The sequence below is a fragment of the Musca domestica genome, unplaced genomic scaffold, assembly GCF_030504385.1.
Source record: "Musca domestica strain aabys unplaced genomic scaffold, Musca_domestica.polishedcontigs.V.1.1 48, whole genome shotgun sequence".
In the NCBI taxonomy this organism is placed as follows: Eukaryota; Metazoa; Arthropoda; class Insecta; order Diptera; family Muscidae; genus Musca; species Musca domestica.
This window is the reverse complement of record NW_026712340.1, coordinates 7292738-7309149: the sequence shown is the minus strand read 5'-3', so window position 1 is coordinate 7309149 and position 16412 is coordinate 7292738. Positions and strand designations below refer to the sequence as shown.

Below are 16412 nucleotides of genomic sequence, written 5' to 3'. Positions count from 1 at the left end.
TATTTCCATATTTCCACATTTTCCAAAAATTTGGACATATGTCATATAAAGTATAGGAAATAGTCGATAGAGTCCAAATCTGCCACGTTGTAATATTTATATTAGTCTTAGATCATTTTTAGATGAAGTGGAATACTTCGGTCCCCTATATCTTGTACATGGCGCACATTTTAACATTTTCCAAAAACAGAATAGTGTGGCTTGTTTGTTCGGGATACCGTAGTATTTTGTTGTTGCAAAATGGTCAGGCTTTATCCCTTTATTGTTGTTTTTATAAAAACAACGTTTGTTTATTAGTGGAGAACGATGGTAATGTTTACCAGGGGGTAAGGCAGGGAATACCTAGGTTTCGGAAAAAGCCACCAATCCTCATCAGTTCCCTTGTTTTTTGTCTGGGATATTCTCCCCAGAAGTTATTTTAAAAATAACTTCTATGACAAAAAACATTTTTTTACCCAAGTGACGAGATCATAAGCTCAATAGAAGAGGAACCAAAGAATTAAATAAAACTAAAATTCTTTTGGAAAATCTTCTAAATCTTACAACCGCACTTATAAACATTCTTTGGTCCTCTTCTATTGAGCTTATATAACGGTACCCCCGATACTCGGTATTTTCATGGTTTTAGCCACATTTTTTAATGGATGATTTTAAAGACATTTCTTATCGGAATTGTTTAAAATTTCGTATTTGAAACTCGTAATGGATACTACAATGGATACGTAATGGATACTAGAAAAATTGTGTAGGTGCACGTCTTCATATACTGGGTTGCCCATATTCGACGGACCCATGGGCCCATTCCAATCGACGAGGCCTGTCCGCAGCCAAAATTCTTTGCGTCAATTGAATTTTGTACGGGAACAAATACAAATCAATGCGAATAATCCGTGGTAAAGTGGACCGAGCCATGCCTAACTGCTGAGAACGGCGTTTTTGGGATGTTCTTGGGGACCTCTCAACACTGGCTCGTACAGCAGCGATATTCTCGGCCGATCGCCTTGGTCGACTTTTATATGGCCTCTTCGGATTAGAAAGAGCATTACCAGTCGAAAATTTTTCGTATAAACGCTTAATGGTGTTCTTAGAAGGCGCACTTCTCACATTTTTTAATGTTTTAAAAGCACAATTGACTTCAATTGGCACAATTGACTATTTCAGAGCGCTCGCGTGGCGTGTATTTGTTCATGGTAAAAATCTGCTTGGACTGACGCTTCAAACGCGGTATGTCATTAAATTGACTTCAATTGACTATTTCAAAGCGCTCGCTTGGCGTGTATTGGATCATGGTAAAAATCTGCTTGGGCTGACGCTTCAAACGCGGTATGTCATTAAATTGACTTCAATTGACTATTTCAAAGCGCTCGCTTGGCGTGTATTGGATCATGGTAAAAATCTGCTTGGGCTGACGCTTCAAACGCGGTATGTCATTAAGCGATGTGACATCTCTGTCAAAAGTTATGGCGTTGCCAGATGGGTCCGTCGAATATAGACAACCCTGTACGCCCCATATAACGGCGCATTCGTATATTAGCTATTTTGATGACATTAGTGGCAATATCAACCGGAATTGTTTCTAGTTTGATGCTATTTGACACATTTTTACCGGAATTGTTTCAAGTTTTGTAACGAATACTACAGCCTATGACAAAAAAAATTGTACATGAACTTAGCTGCTTTTTTATATCCTCCACCATTCCGTTTGTAACACCTCGAAATATACATTTTAGATCCCACAAAGTATATATATTCTTGATCAGCATGAAATTCTATGTCGATTTAGCAATGTCCGTCCGTCTATCCGTCTGTGGAAATCACTCTAGCTTCCGAACGAATTGAAGTAGATTGATAAAATTTTACTCAAATATGCATTATGTCTGCAGAACTTTCGGTATTGAAAATGGGCCCTGTAGGTCCACGTGTTGGTATAGCCCCCATATAGCGGTACCTACCGATATTCGGTACTTTGTTGATTTTAGCGACATTATTCACCGGAATTATTTCAAATTTGGTATTTGATGTTCGTAATGGGTGCTACAGCCTATGACAAGAGATTGTCTGTGCATGTCCACGTCTTCGTATAGCCCCCATATAACGGTACATCCCCATATTCGGTATTTTGATGATTTTAGCGACATTATTCACCGAAATTGCTTCAAATTCGATATTTGAAGTTGGTAGTGGATACGACAGCCTATGACAGAAAATTGTCTTGCAGGTCTCCCTATATACAGTATTTTGATGATGCAGATCCGCGTCGTCGTATAGACTCTAATATAACGGTTACATCCGACATTTGGAAAAAAAATTGAAATTGCCAAATTCGTTCCATGTGGTGAAGGGTATTCCATTTGACCATATTTTATGAAAAGGAACAATTGTGACTAAACAAATTTTACTATTTGGATTTATTAATCTCTGAGAAGGATATTTCAAATTCCATTTAAATATGTATTTATAAAACATGCCTCTAGTAAAGATACGACTTTCCAACCCTGACATGCACGTGTATTGAATATAGAGTCGAGCAAAAAACTAAAAACTTTTTGTTTTCATTTCCACTGCTTTGACTTTGGCTTTGAATGTTCGGCACTTTTGTCACTTGTCAAGAATTTGGATGACCCTTCAATTGAATGAAATGAAATTTCCCGCCCAAAGGGGTCATGATGTCAATGAAACAGACAATGTATGAATACGCAATTGTCAGGGATGGTAAATAATATTATACATACAATTACAAAAGAAAATTTTAATTACAATAACCCGAGCAATACCAAAAGTTTTTCGAATGTAGAGTTTATTGGGAATATATGAAGGAAAATGGAAAGATGAAGCAAAAGTAGATATTACTATTTATTTATCTATTTATTTAATTCCTAGAAAAAGCATCGTATTTCCATTAACATTCCCTTCCTAAAATAACCCTAATTTTTAGTTAGTATTTTTTTCGGATCCTTTTTTTATTAAATTTTCTAATGAACGCGGTCAGAAAATTATTTTGAAAGTTGTTCTTGTATGATACTAGTACGTCAAATACTGTCCAACATTTCGTCTCTGTCCCCAAAGGAAAGGAGAAAATTACAAAAAATAAAAGACGAGCAAACAGGAAAGACATTAATGACGAACGAACAAAAGCTCTGGTTCTCACTGCGCCTGTGCTACATCATGAATGTATTTTATTTTCTATTCTTTTTTCCAAAAAAGCATCATGTTTACTTGTGTGCGTAGCGGTTTGTGTGTTTGTGTATTTGTCCTCTTGTAGTATCAACATTTCTACACGTGGACCTTTGAAAAAATGCTGAATATGGCTTAATGAAAAGCTAACAAGAATAAAAAAACAACAGAATTTCTGGTATTATGAATCACTTTGCATTGAAAAGCGTCCCGAGACGGACACACACACGTACTCACAATAGTTTCATTCATTCACACCATCGCATTCATGAGTGAATATTTGCCAGAGTTACCAATGACTTAACACCATGCATACAAGGAAAAAATATTTCGGATGTGACGCCTATATTGTTATTTTTGTAAATTGCTGGTCTACATAATAAGAACTCAAAATGGCAACATTTGGCAAAATTAAATGGAAAACATGGTCAAAAGATCGGTTCAGATTTGAATATAGCTCCCATATATATCTTCAACCGATTTCAGGTTGATTGTGTATCAAATGACTAATATAAGTCCAAATTTTGGTACATCCGACGGAATTCAGTCTAGAAGCAAGAACATTAAATTTGCTGAAAATCGGTTCAGATTTAGATTTAGCTCCCATATATATATTTCATCCGATTTGGTGTTTAAGTCCATCTCATGCGTAATATTTACCCCCAAGAATGATATTTGGTACCAGATATCAGATACAGCTCAGAAATACATCCGACAAATTGTATCAAGATCGGTTTAGATTTGAATATAGCTCCCATATAAATGTTCAACCGATTTCAGGTTAATTGTGCACCAAATGGCCAATATCAGTCCAAAAATCCTGAATTTTGGTAACTACGACGGAATTCAATCGAATTCGGAGAAAATCGGTTCACATATAGCTATTGCTTCCATATATATGTTCCATCCGATGGGGGGTTTAAATGCCTCACATGCGTAATATGCACTCCACAACAATAATCTTTGGTACCAAATATCAGATAAAGCTCAGAAATAAGTATTTACAATTTTGTCAAGATCGGTTCTGATTTGGATATAGGTCCCACATATATCTTTAGCCGATTTCAGGTTAATATTAGTCCAAATGCACTGAATTTTGCACAATTCGGACTTAATTCATCTTAGAAACAAGTACTTTAAAGTTGGTGAAAATCTGTTCTGATAAAGCTATAGCTCTTATATATATGTTTCATCCGATTTGACTATTTAAGTCCTTCACATGCATAATATTCCCTCTACAACAATGATACCAAGAAATCAGACAATTGATACCAGACATCAGATACAGCTCGAAAATACCTCTGTCTGAGATCGGTTCATTACTTAATTTAGCTTCGGTATACATCTTCATCCGGTTTTACGGTTATTGCTCTCCATAAAGTAGATTTGGATAGATTTTTTTTCATACTCAACCGAATTTTACCATTTGGTTAAACTCTAGGTCTCTTTGGACCAAATCCGTTTCAGGTTTCCGGTTTGGTCCAAACTAGGTACATAGTAATATTATTATCAAACTTAGATCGGAGTTCGGAGATGGGTCCGCTCCTTCTGGTACCTCCCCCACAAAGGTTCAACATTTTGAATCATCATAGATCTTATAAAATCTGAAATAAGAGTCCGATTGTTTTTAAATTTCGCACATCTCAATATTTCTATCAACACAAGCACAAGTTCTAAACTTTACACATTCCAATATTTCTACTAAACCAATATCTGATTTGCAGGTAGTAGACATCGGTCCACTCTTTGTGGTACCTCCCCAAAACGGGTCAAAATTTTGAATAACCATGAATCTCATAAAACGGGAAATCCGATTCCATTCAAATCGCTCATCTCAACAGTTGATTCATCAGGAGATCTTGTGTAAATAAAGAAAAGAAAAGGGTCATCTTTTCGGTTACTTATACCACTTATAATATGCGAAACAAGTCAACGATTCTCTATTAATACTTCGCAATAGTTATATCAGACTTAAGTCATATGCGAAATAGAAAATATTGTCCCAGTTCTTCGGTACAATCCCAATAAAGATAGACATTAATAAAGAAGAACATTTAAATATTTTGAATAAGTCATCAGACATAAGCTGAGGGCACTATATGTTGGGGTATTATATTCAGATCGAAATTATCCAATCCAATCCTCACGAAATTTTGCAAGGGGATGGGTTGGGATCAGAATTGTAGCCTATTGTTTTGAAAGATATTTGCAAAATATTTAGAGTTTAAAATGGACTAAAAACCTAAAAATTGTCTAAATGTTGCAGTCGTCCTACAGTTGCCAACTGAGGACAAATAGACATGGAATTTTTTTATCGGGTTAGAGTAGAAGACAGGGCTGAATCCTAGCATTTTGGATGGTCATCGGATAATATTTGGCTGGTTAAATGAACAAAAAAAATACCAAAATTAACGAAATTACAAGAAGGACGGACCTTTGACCCTTAAATTGATGCTGGTTTCCTTAAAGAATATAACCAAATATCGGAGATATAGGAAATCATATAAAGGAATCTAAACTTTCAAATATGTCTAAATCCATTTTGAAAGATTTCGCTTTTGATATAATGTCACGGAGGTATTTATAGGTCATAATGGGATCTAGCTCCGGCGGCGGAACATTGTATGTATTGATCCACTTTTTCGTATAGCCCCACATTTCGTTTCCTCCTATTTTGATCATTTTTGCCACATATTTCCACGGATTTGTCTTAAAATTGGTAATTGTTGTTCTTAATGGGTCTTCGCTCCAGTGGCAGAACATTGAATATCTAGGTCCATGTTTTCCTATAGCCGAAATTACAATCCTAGTCATATTTACCCACGATTTGTTTCAAATTTGGCATTTAAGACTCGCAATAGATAGGAATCGTTGTAATATAAAGTTGTCTGTATGGGCACCCGTTTTGGTATGACCCCATATTACGGCCTCCCTCAATTTTAGGGTTTTTGATGAGATCAACTGCATTATCCAAACAGTCTTACTGATATATGAAGTTTAAAGTGGAACACGCTTGAATTCAGTCACTTTTATATAAAAATGTTTCCCTTAGCCGGAGGTGGAGCGTATTCAGATCTATGGTCATTATTCCAAAACAGGAGCAATTAGGTTCAACATTTGTGGTAGATATGTAAATGTTGCTTAGGGGAATATTCATTCAAGTCAAAAGGGTTTCAGATCTACAGAAACTTTACCGCAAATCGTAGTGTTGCAAGGTCGGCCCGCCCGACTGTAGCCTTTCTTGTTTCTTGAATGAAACAAGTAAAAAAGCAGGAAGTGGACCTGCATAGGCAAGTTTTGTCACAAGCTATTACAATTTTCAAATGCGAAACTTGAAAAAATCTGTTTATAATGTAGCTAAAATCATAAAAATACCGAATATAGGGAGGTATCATGGGGGTTATAGAACGTGGACCTGTGAAGAAAATTTTCTGTCTTAGGATGTAGTATCTATTACGAACTTCAAATACCAAATTTGAAACAATTCCGGTAAATAATGTGGCTAAAATCATCAAAATACCGAATATCGGAGAGTACCGTTATATGGGGGCTATACGAAGACGTGGACCTACATGGCCCATTTTCAATACCAAAAATCCTGCAGACATAATACATTTGAGTAAAATTTTATAAACCTACTTCATTTCGTTCGGAAGATAGAGTGATTTCCATAGACGGACACGATGAAAGACGGACGGACATAATCTAATATAATACATATACATAATTAATAATTCTCTTCCAGGGGGTAAAGTACTCACAAAGAATTCCCTGTTTGGATTTTCAGACAATTCCTTGAAAAATATGGCTAAAATTATAAAAACACCGAATATTATTGTGGACTTATATAAACTTATTGTGGACTTATATAAACAATTCTATTCTAGGGGATAAAGTACTCACACGGAACTCCTTGTGTGAATTTTCAGGCAATTCCGTTGAAAAATACGATATTGTGGACTTATATAAACAATTCTCTTCCAGGGTATAAATAACTCACAAAGAACTCCTTGTGTAGAATTTCAGATAATTCCCTTAAAAATGTGGCTGAAATCATTAAAATACCGAATATCGGGGGGTACCTTTATATGGGGGCTATACGATATCGTGGACCGATATAGCCCATCTTCCAACTTGACCTGCCTGCAGACGAAAAACTGATCTGTGCAAAATTTTAGACAGCCAGGTCTAAATCGTCTTAAAATTTTTACGCTGATCAAGAATATATGTGCTTTGTTGGGCCTAAAATTATTGTTTCGATGAGTTACAAATGGAATGACGAACTTAAAGTTCGGCCGGGCAGTCAATACTTTTGATGTCTCCAACACATATTAAAAAGTATTACGAACAAAATGATGGAGGGATTTAAAATAGTCGTGGGATTTAAAAATTCCCTAATGTAAGGGTAACCCTGTTTTGCACATAACACGAATACAAATATTTGCAGATGTGTATACTCACTTCTACGATAGCTATGTATGTATGTACAAATGTGTGTAGTTTTATAGTAATATAAAATGAATACATACAACGAACATAACTGAATTTACGTAAATTGAATGAACCTTAAGTAGCATGGAAATTCTTAAGACAAACTGATGGAAAGTCTTATCCTTGTCATGAAAAACGACGCTCAGTATTCAATGTCCGAAAAAGCAACAACGTCAGCAGTAGCAGAAACGTCAGCAGCACAGCAGTTCCTTATTTGAGCAATGGGTGTTAAGCTGTTAAACATTGCCTCAATGGCATGCCATCCATGACTTGGCTGGATGATTGGAGAGCAGACAGGAGACTGGCGGAAGGCGAGCAGACAGGCTCACCACTGCCTTGCCGCAGAAGCGTGTGACCCCCACTTAGTAGGCCACTCTATTTTCCATGGTAATGCAGTCACTTTTTGGGGGTTCAACGCGTTAGACAGCCAGCCAGCTAACGGCTGCTGACGAAAAATCCGTCGGTTGTTTTCGTTTTTTCTTTGTTGAAATGTAACAGAGAAGAATAGTTAAAAGAAAGGCGAAAAATAAAAGAAAAATAAAACCAGAGCTAATAAAACACAACAAAAATTAATACTAAATTTAATTCACTGAAAGATTTTTTAAATGGTAATGGCTTTGAGAATTTTGAAAAGTGCTATTCGACAAACAACAGCAACAACTCCAAGGCAACATGTCGCACCTATTGAAACGTACGAAAAAGTCCTGCATAAAGGTAAGTGTGGCGTTTTTTGCGTGTTCTGGCAAAATAATTAGTAGAGATAGGTTCGGGGGACAGTGGCTATCCCATTGGTTAATAGTTGTTGTATTTGCGCCCCAAAACTAAATCAATAATATTGATTTAGAAAGCCATAACAATAGATGGGCGATTATCCTTGTAATGTTTTGTTGGCGCTGTTGTTGTTGCGTTCGAACAAAACAGCGACGACGGGGCCATGTTAATGACCACAAAACAGGAAATGATAAAATAAACGTGGAAATTTTCTAGAGCATGAAACGAGTAACCCCTCCATAGCTGACCTAAAAATATTCTATGGAATTTGTGGCCTTTGTATTTCCGCAGGATATTTTAAAATAACTTTGTTTTGTTATTTCTCGGAAAGGAAGCGGCATGGAAAAACTTAAACAGTTATTTAAAGGCATTTGAAGATTAATTACATTTAAAGGATTCAATAGGTCTAAATATGGATAATAAAAGAAACATTTAAAAACAAAATTATCGGATTTCAATATTCAACAGAGTTGAATTTAAAATTGCGAAACATAATGTAGTTAAGAAGTTACGATTTCCAAAAATTAATTAGAAAACCAATTACATAGACATAAAATTGTAAAGACTAGACGAAATACATTATGGAAATATAGTGGAGGAGGTACCAGAGGGTAGTAAAAATATTGGGAAATTTTTATGTTTTTGCATTTTATGAGCGTTTAGTTATTCAAAATTCTGTCCCCTTTGTGGGAGATTACAGGAATGAGTATTCCGATATCCACACCTGATCTCATGATGGAATAAATATTAGGATGTGCCGAGTTTTAAAGGAATAGAATGTTCATTTCGCGTTTTATTAGCTTTACGGCGTTGATAGAAATATTGAGATGTACGAAATTTGATTTTTTCCACATTTTATAACAGTTATAATTATTCAGGATTGGGTGTGAGGAATTTGAAGAAAATCGCGCTGGTATTTCACATTTAAAAGAGAAGACTTGCTGACATGCATAAACCGACTCAGAACGTGATTTTATAAAGATCATCCAAAAAAAGTAGGGTTTATCTCACGTATTTCTACCTGTTAAAAACAAATGCACAACGACAAATCACCCTCTACCACAGTGTGGTGTGGCCTGACCGAACTTTTAATACCATACACCATTTTGAAGGATCTTGAAAAAACTTTAAAAAATCCGTCGGAATATACAGCTTAAACGAAAACCGCTATATTGAGCTACGAAAACGTGGACCTGCATACGAAAATTTTTGCCATAGGTTGTAGTACACATTAAGATCTTCCAATACGAAATTTGAAACGATTAAGGTGTATAATGTTGCTAGAATCATCAAAGTACCGAACATCGGGGGTATTATTATATGGGGCCTGTACCAAAACGTGGACCTATACATACAATGTTTCGCCACCGGAGCTAGAACCCATTATGACCAACAAATACCAATTTTTAGACAAATCCGTAAAAATAAATGACAAAACCCATCAAAATACCGAATATCGGGAGGTACCGTTATATGGGGGCTATATAAAGACTTGGACCGATATCAACAATGTTTTGCTAGAACCCATTACGAACTACAAATACCATTTTTTCATTTTGGTAATAAATGTTTTTCACTGCATTAATGAATGTCTTTCATTGTATTAATGAAGGAATGTCATTGCATTAATAAATGTGTTTCACTGAATCAATAAAGAATTTTCATTATATTTATGAACAATTTCGTTAATTTTACATTAACGAAACTCAATGAAACTTTTTTCGTTTATTCAATAAACCTCTAAGTTGTTTCAAAATCGATAAAAAATTTCATTGAAGGTATGAAGCTTTTTCTTTCAGTGTAGGACACATCTCAAAAACCAACATCATAAGTCCAGGATACACGTGGACAGCGACCCTACCAAATTTCAGATTTCAAGAACTATCTGTTCAACCAATACAAATTGTGCCACATTTAGTACCATATTTTGCTATATGGTACTAAATGTAGTACACATTTCCAAAACCATCTTCATATCTCAGTTTCAGATGCCAACAGAGAACTTAATATTAAATTTAATGAATCTAGCCCTATTCCTTCGACTAATGCCAAATTTGGTACTATTTAGTACTTTTCGAGCAATTATAGGACACATCTCCCAAACCACCTCCATAAGTCCAAGATACACGTGGACAGCGACCCTACTCCATCACCCAATATCATGTTTAATACCATTCAGTACTTTTCGAACAATTATAGGATACATTTCGGAAACCTGGACACATGGAGGCTAACCCACCAAATGATACCATTTTAGAACTTTTCGTAACCTTTATAATTGGTACATCTATCCTGCACTACATTACTGACTCTCACTCTGAATTCTAGCTCATTACATTTGTCAAATACAATGTATTAATTTTTTAGTATATTTTAATACTTAATTCACATACCTACGCACAAAGACTGGGTCTCGTGCAAATTTTGAAGATTCAGCTTCAACCGCTTCGTCTGGGCGTTGATTTTGGGTCAGTCAGTTATTTCTCTACTCTTTTATAAATAAAGGTCAAGGTAAACGTCTATTAATCGATTACTTAAAGTCTCTAGTTTTAATTAGCCCACATTTGATGCTTCCTATGGTTTTGGGGTGGAATACTATGGAATGTGGCCGCTGCATTAAGGTTCGTCATGGAATAGCTGCATGTCCAAAACTCAATGGATATTAAAATCAGCGTACACAAAGAAACTATTGGAAACTTTTGCAATCGTTCCGTTCTGTATTTTCTCGAAGAACGAAACGAAACAAAACCGATATTAAGATAACGGGACTTGTGTTTTATTTTGTATTGTTTGTGTGGATGAGTGGAAACAAAAACAATACTGAAACGTACTATACTGGATGACGCAACAACGAAACAGTACAATACTCACTGCAAACGTTTGCAAACGTTTCCCTGTACATTAGCTTATTACAAATAATGAAAAACCTAATATTAGAATAAATTCATGGCTATTTATTAATTTATTATGTCTATCATACAATGTAAAACGGTAGAAAAATCAAAATGTTGAGTGCCAACTCTAAATGTACCAGTCATCATTACGCACAGCAAACGTTTGGAAACGTTTCCCAGCGATTCGTTCGCAAACAATACGTTAAAGGCAATCGTATTGTTTGTGTACGACTGGCATTGAAATGTATGTGGTTTTGTTTTGTTCGGAGTACAAAACGATTGAAAAAATTTTAAAAGTTTGTGTCTTATTGTGCGCGGTACGTTAATCGTTTCGTTTGTTTTCGTTCGACGTACTGGTATTTTTTCATGATTTTCTAGACTTTCTGTGCGCTGTGCTTCTCCCTATCATATCTGCTTGTGATCCTCTAAGGTCTGTTTCATTGCCTTCTCTAAAAGAGACTAAAATTTGCATTGTAGGGGGCTATTAAAAAAGTTTTCCATCTGACACTTTCCAATTGTTATTATGTTTTTCCCAAACATATTTACCGTTGTTTACAAAAATTCCTACTCTTTCTTTATTTCAGCTTATTCGCAAAATTTCAAACAAACAGATTTTCCTTAAACGTTTGGAAGAGGAGGACATATCGACCGATGTGGACATATCTGTGGAGGCTAAGGAGAGGGACATCAATCAAAATGAGAACATATGCATGCAACCGCAACAACAAAAACTTTCCACTTGCTATAAGAAACACAAAGATAAATCTCACTCTCCGCTCTCCTCCACAGAGGATATAACAAAAGAGAGAACCAAACGAAAATTACCCATTCATTTGGAAGATCTAAGTTCGGATAAACCTGTCCTCCAAAGTTTAACCTCAAAATTATTTCTCACAGCAGATGGTTATGAATTTCAGCGTCTTCAACAGTTACGCAGCGATACAGCTTCCGAAATAATCCCCTATGATCCGGAATTTGCAAAGTGTTCGGCAAGGGAGTGCTCACGTGAGAGGCCCACTTCGTTATTTAGTGAAGAAGAGGATTTCGACGACGTTGAAAAGAAAATCGAAGTTGTTTTCGAGAAGGTCAAGTACAAAGAAGATGTCCGCTATCTACGCCATACCCCGTCCACTTGTAGCCTAGACAATTACATAATTCGCGACGAAGACGACAATGAGGAATTGACCCAGCCAACTGATGAGGAGCATATTCTAAATACCACCAATCTAATGCAAAATCAAAATAACAACAACAATACCATTTGTCGGACTCGAAATAGTTTCAACGGCATTGACAACCAAATGTTTACTTCCTCAATGCCGGGCGAATGCCTTGCAGATGCCAAGCGAGAGGATGATACCACCACCAGAGGCCTTCAGAATCCAGCCATCAACAGATATGCTTGCGAGTTCCAAGAATCCTCTGATAATTGTGATGGCATTCAGCTAGAGCTGCAGCATTCGCCCCAACAACCTCCGCCGCAACAGCATCACTATTATCACACCTCCTCCCAACCATCTAATCAAAATTTGCTTCCACTCAACGTTAGTCTAGGTTGTATTACCGATGGTAATTATCATCAGTTGTTCATTGGCGAGCAGCGGGATGCCTTCTACAAGCTGACACCTGTCGTCAAGTGGGATATCAACGGCAATTCTTTGGAGGATGATGATTTTCCCGTGTTCGATGCCAATCACCACCTAAATAATTCTCCAGCTAAATCAAGTTTACGTTCCAGTTCCACAACATTGGAGACATGGTTGGAAGTGGAATAAGAATCTCCAAACTCCAAAATATACATTATTCTATACATATATATACATTTATGAAAAAAGTGCCCTTAATTGTTATCATGCCTACTAACATACATACATACCTACACATACAAACATATGTAACTCAAAAATTACATATATAATGCACAAGACTCCTACCAAGCTCCGCCCAGATTGAAATAAATTATTCATGCAATCTTAATTATATTATTCAAAAGGAAAGTGAAATTAGTTGTTACTTTGGTTATGGTATGATGGTAAGTATTCCGACTTAAGACTTTTCTTTGCCGACTTAAGACTTTTTCTTTGCCCAGCTAAACCCTTGGAAATTCTTCTGTAGAATAATAATTCATAGGTTCTCCATTTTGATGTTTCATATGCAAAGAGTTAAAATGGTAATGACTGGACAAAATGAATTTTGATATTACAGGCATGATGAACAATAACCTTTAAATCGGATGAATATCTATACCGAAGCTATAAATTTGAACCGATCTCAATAAAACTTGCCAGAGGTATTCTCGAGCCGTAATTTATGTCTGGATTAAATATTATTATTGTGGAGTGCATATTACGCATGTGAGAGACTTAAAACCCCAAATCGGATGAAACATATATATGTGAGCTATAGTTATACCTAAATCCGATTTCCACCAAATTTGAAGTACCTGTTTCTAGAATAAATTATTTCGGAATTGATAAAATTCTGTCTATTTCGGTTGATATTAGCCGTTTGGTGCACAATAAACCTGAAATCGGATAAATCTATATCTATAAAAGAGGAAAATGTTTGTATGTTTGTTTGTTTGTAATTTATGGACTCGAAAACTGCTGAATAGATTTTCCTGAAAATTTCCATATATACTGCAACATCGCCTGAAAGTAACATAGGCTATATACATTTTTGAATTTCCACTTGGAACTGGAGATATAGCATCAGAATCGGAGGTACCTCCCAAAAATTTAGATTTTATATGCACATATCTATTGATTGGTTGAAGACACAGTCTCCAAATTTGGAATACGTAACGGAATTTGGAACAAAAATAAGTTTGCCAAATTATATTGTAATCGGTACAGATTTGGATATAGCTCCCATATATATTTTCGACCGATTTCGTTTATTTGATGCCTCAAACACAATATGAACGTTCGATTCCAATGAAATTTGGAATGTGTGACGGAATTTAATCCGAAAATAAATTTGTCAAATTATATTGAAATCGGTCCAGATTTGGATATAGCTCCCATATATATTTTCGGCCGATTTCAAGCATTTGATGCACCAAACACGCTATGTATCCCCGATTTCAATGAAATTTGAAACGTGTGATAGATTTTATCTAAAAAATTGATTTCACAAATTATATTGAAATCGGTTCAGATTTGGATATAGCTCCCATATACATTTTCGGCCGATTTCATGTATGGTGGACCAAACACGATATGTATTTCCAATTGTGATGAAATTTAAAATAAGTAACGGAATTGGGAGCCAAAATGAATTGGTCAAATTAAATTGAAATCGGTTCAGATTTTGAAATGTGTAGCGGAAATTAAAACAAATATACATTTGTCAAATTATATTAAAATCGGTTCCGATTTGGATATAGCTCTCATATATATTTTCGACCGATTTCATGTATTTTATGCACCTTACACGATATGTATGTTGGATTCCAAAGAAATTTGGAATATGTATCGGGATTTTGATTAGAAAACAAGTAAGCAAAGGCTACAGTCGAGCGGGGCCGACCGTTGAATACCCTACAACACTATAATAAACGATACAGTTTATGTAGGCGAGATACTCGAAAGAATTCCACAAGATATTGTGACAAATAATAAAAGAAAACCATCAGGTTTCGTTCTCTAATTTTCGAATAATAGCAACTTTAACTATATTCTTCAACGAAATCAGCGTTAACGAAATAGTCAGAAGTGCGTCTTTCTTGTATTTGCGAATTCTCCAAAGAGTCACTGGAATGGACATTTTCGTATTTTGTCTACAAAAGTTGGCAAACTATTTCGCACATTGAATATTTTTTGATGGCCATCCAAAACGGCTTGGTTTTTGCAATGTCCGGTAACCCCCATTCAAATGTGCGTGAGGATCGGGCGATAATTACGACCTGCTGACAATTTTGCAGTTTTTTGGTCCATTTCAACCCCGATCATCTCCAAAAAGAGTAGGCTAGAATTCTGACCCTCATCTTATCCCCATGCGAAATTTCGTAAGAATCGGGCCATAAATGCGATCTGTATATGATATCCTGATATCCTAACTACTTAGTTTTGTTAGCTGTAGAAATATTACCAAATGTTTAATTCAAAATGAAAATATGCCAAAAATATGACAAAATTGAAAATATATGAAAAAATTTTACAAAATCAATATTTTCATCTTTAGAGAGATATGTTTATGCGATTTTTTTAGACGTTTCTTCTTTCCTGCCAAGAGGCCATTCTGAATTAATGAGAACTGTCGCAATCAGTTCAGCCGTTCTCGACGTATAAGAGATCTTTCAAGCATATCTTCTTTCATAGACATATATATCGCACATATTTTGCTATATATCCGATTTGTTGGATGTTAACATCAATGTAAAGATCAGAAGTAACCTTGTCATGGCTTCGTGATTTCGCCAGGATTTAAAATATTTGCGGTTTAATGAAAATTTTTGAATTTTTTAACACAAAATATATGGTCTATTTTACCCGCTAAATATTATCCGATAACCACCCAAATTGGTAGGCTTCTTCCCCGCCCTAAACTCTAGCTACATGCGAAATTCCGTCGATTGGTCTATAATTGCGACCTGTATAGCTACTGCAAAATCCGAAATTTTTTCTGTATTTGGTCCATTTCAATCCCTAAATATTATGCGATCATCTCCAAAAGAAATAGGGTTCTATTCTGACCTTAACCCCACCTCCATTTTCAATTTCGTGAGGATCGGGCCATAATTGCGACCTGTAGCGTGATTACAAATTAACATGGACAGACGGACGGACATACATAGCTAGATCGACTCAGCTCGGCGAGCTAGGAAGATCCATATATACTTTCCTATGTGGGAAACCAATATTTCGAGGTGTTACATAAATTCTGGCCCAATGAAACTTATAATACCCCCAACACATAGTGTTGTAGGGTATAATAAATTAGTCAAATTATATTAAAATCGGTTCAGATTTGGATATAGCTTCCATATATATTTTCCGCCGATTTCACATATTTGATGCACAACACACGATACGTATATCCGGTTCCAATGAAATTCGGCATGAGTGGCTAAATTTGGTA

General features: G+C 35.8%; 1 protein-coding gene across 1 annotated transcript; it reads left to right on the top strand.

Annotated features, from left to right (window-relative positions):
* The first annotated feature begins 7828 nt into the window (after positions 1–7828).
* On the top strand, positions 7829–13327 carry LOC101892633 (uncharacterized). The gene is made up of 2 exons (XM_005187837.4): positions 7829–8379; positions 11915–13327. The coding sequence occupies exons 1-2, from the start codon at positions 8338–8340 to the stop codon at positions 13103–13105; spliced, it is 1233 nt and encodes a 410-aa protein (XP_005187894.1). The 5' UTR covers positions 7829–8337; the 3' UTR covers positions 13106–13327.
* Positions 13328–16412: the final 3085 nt, after the last annotated feature.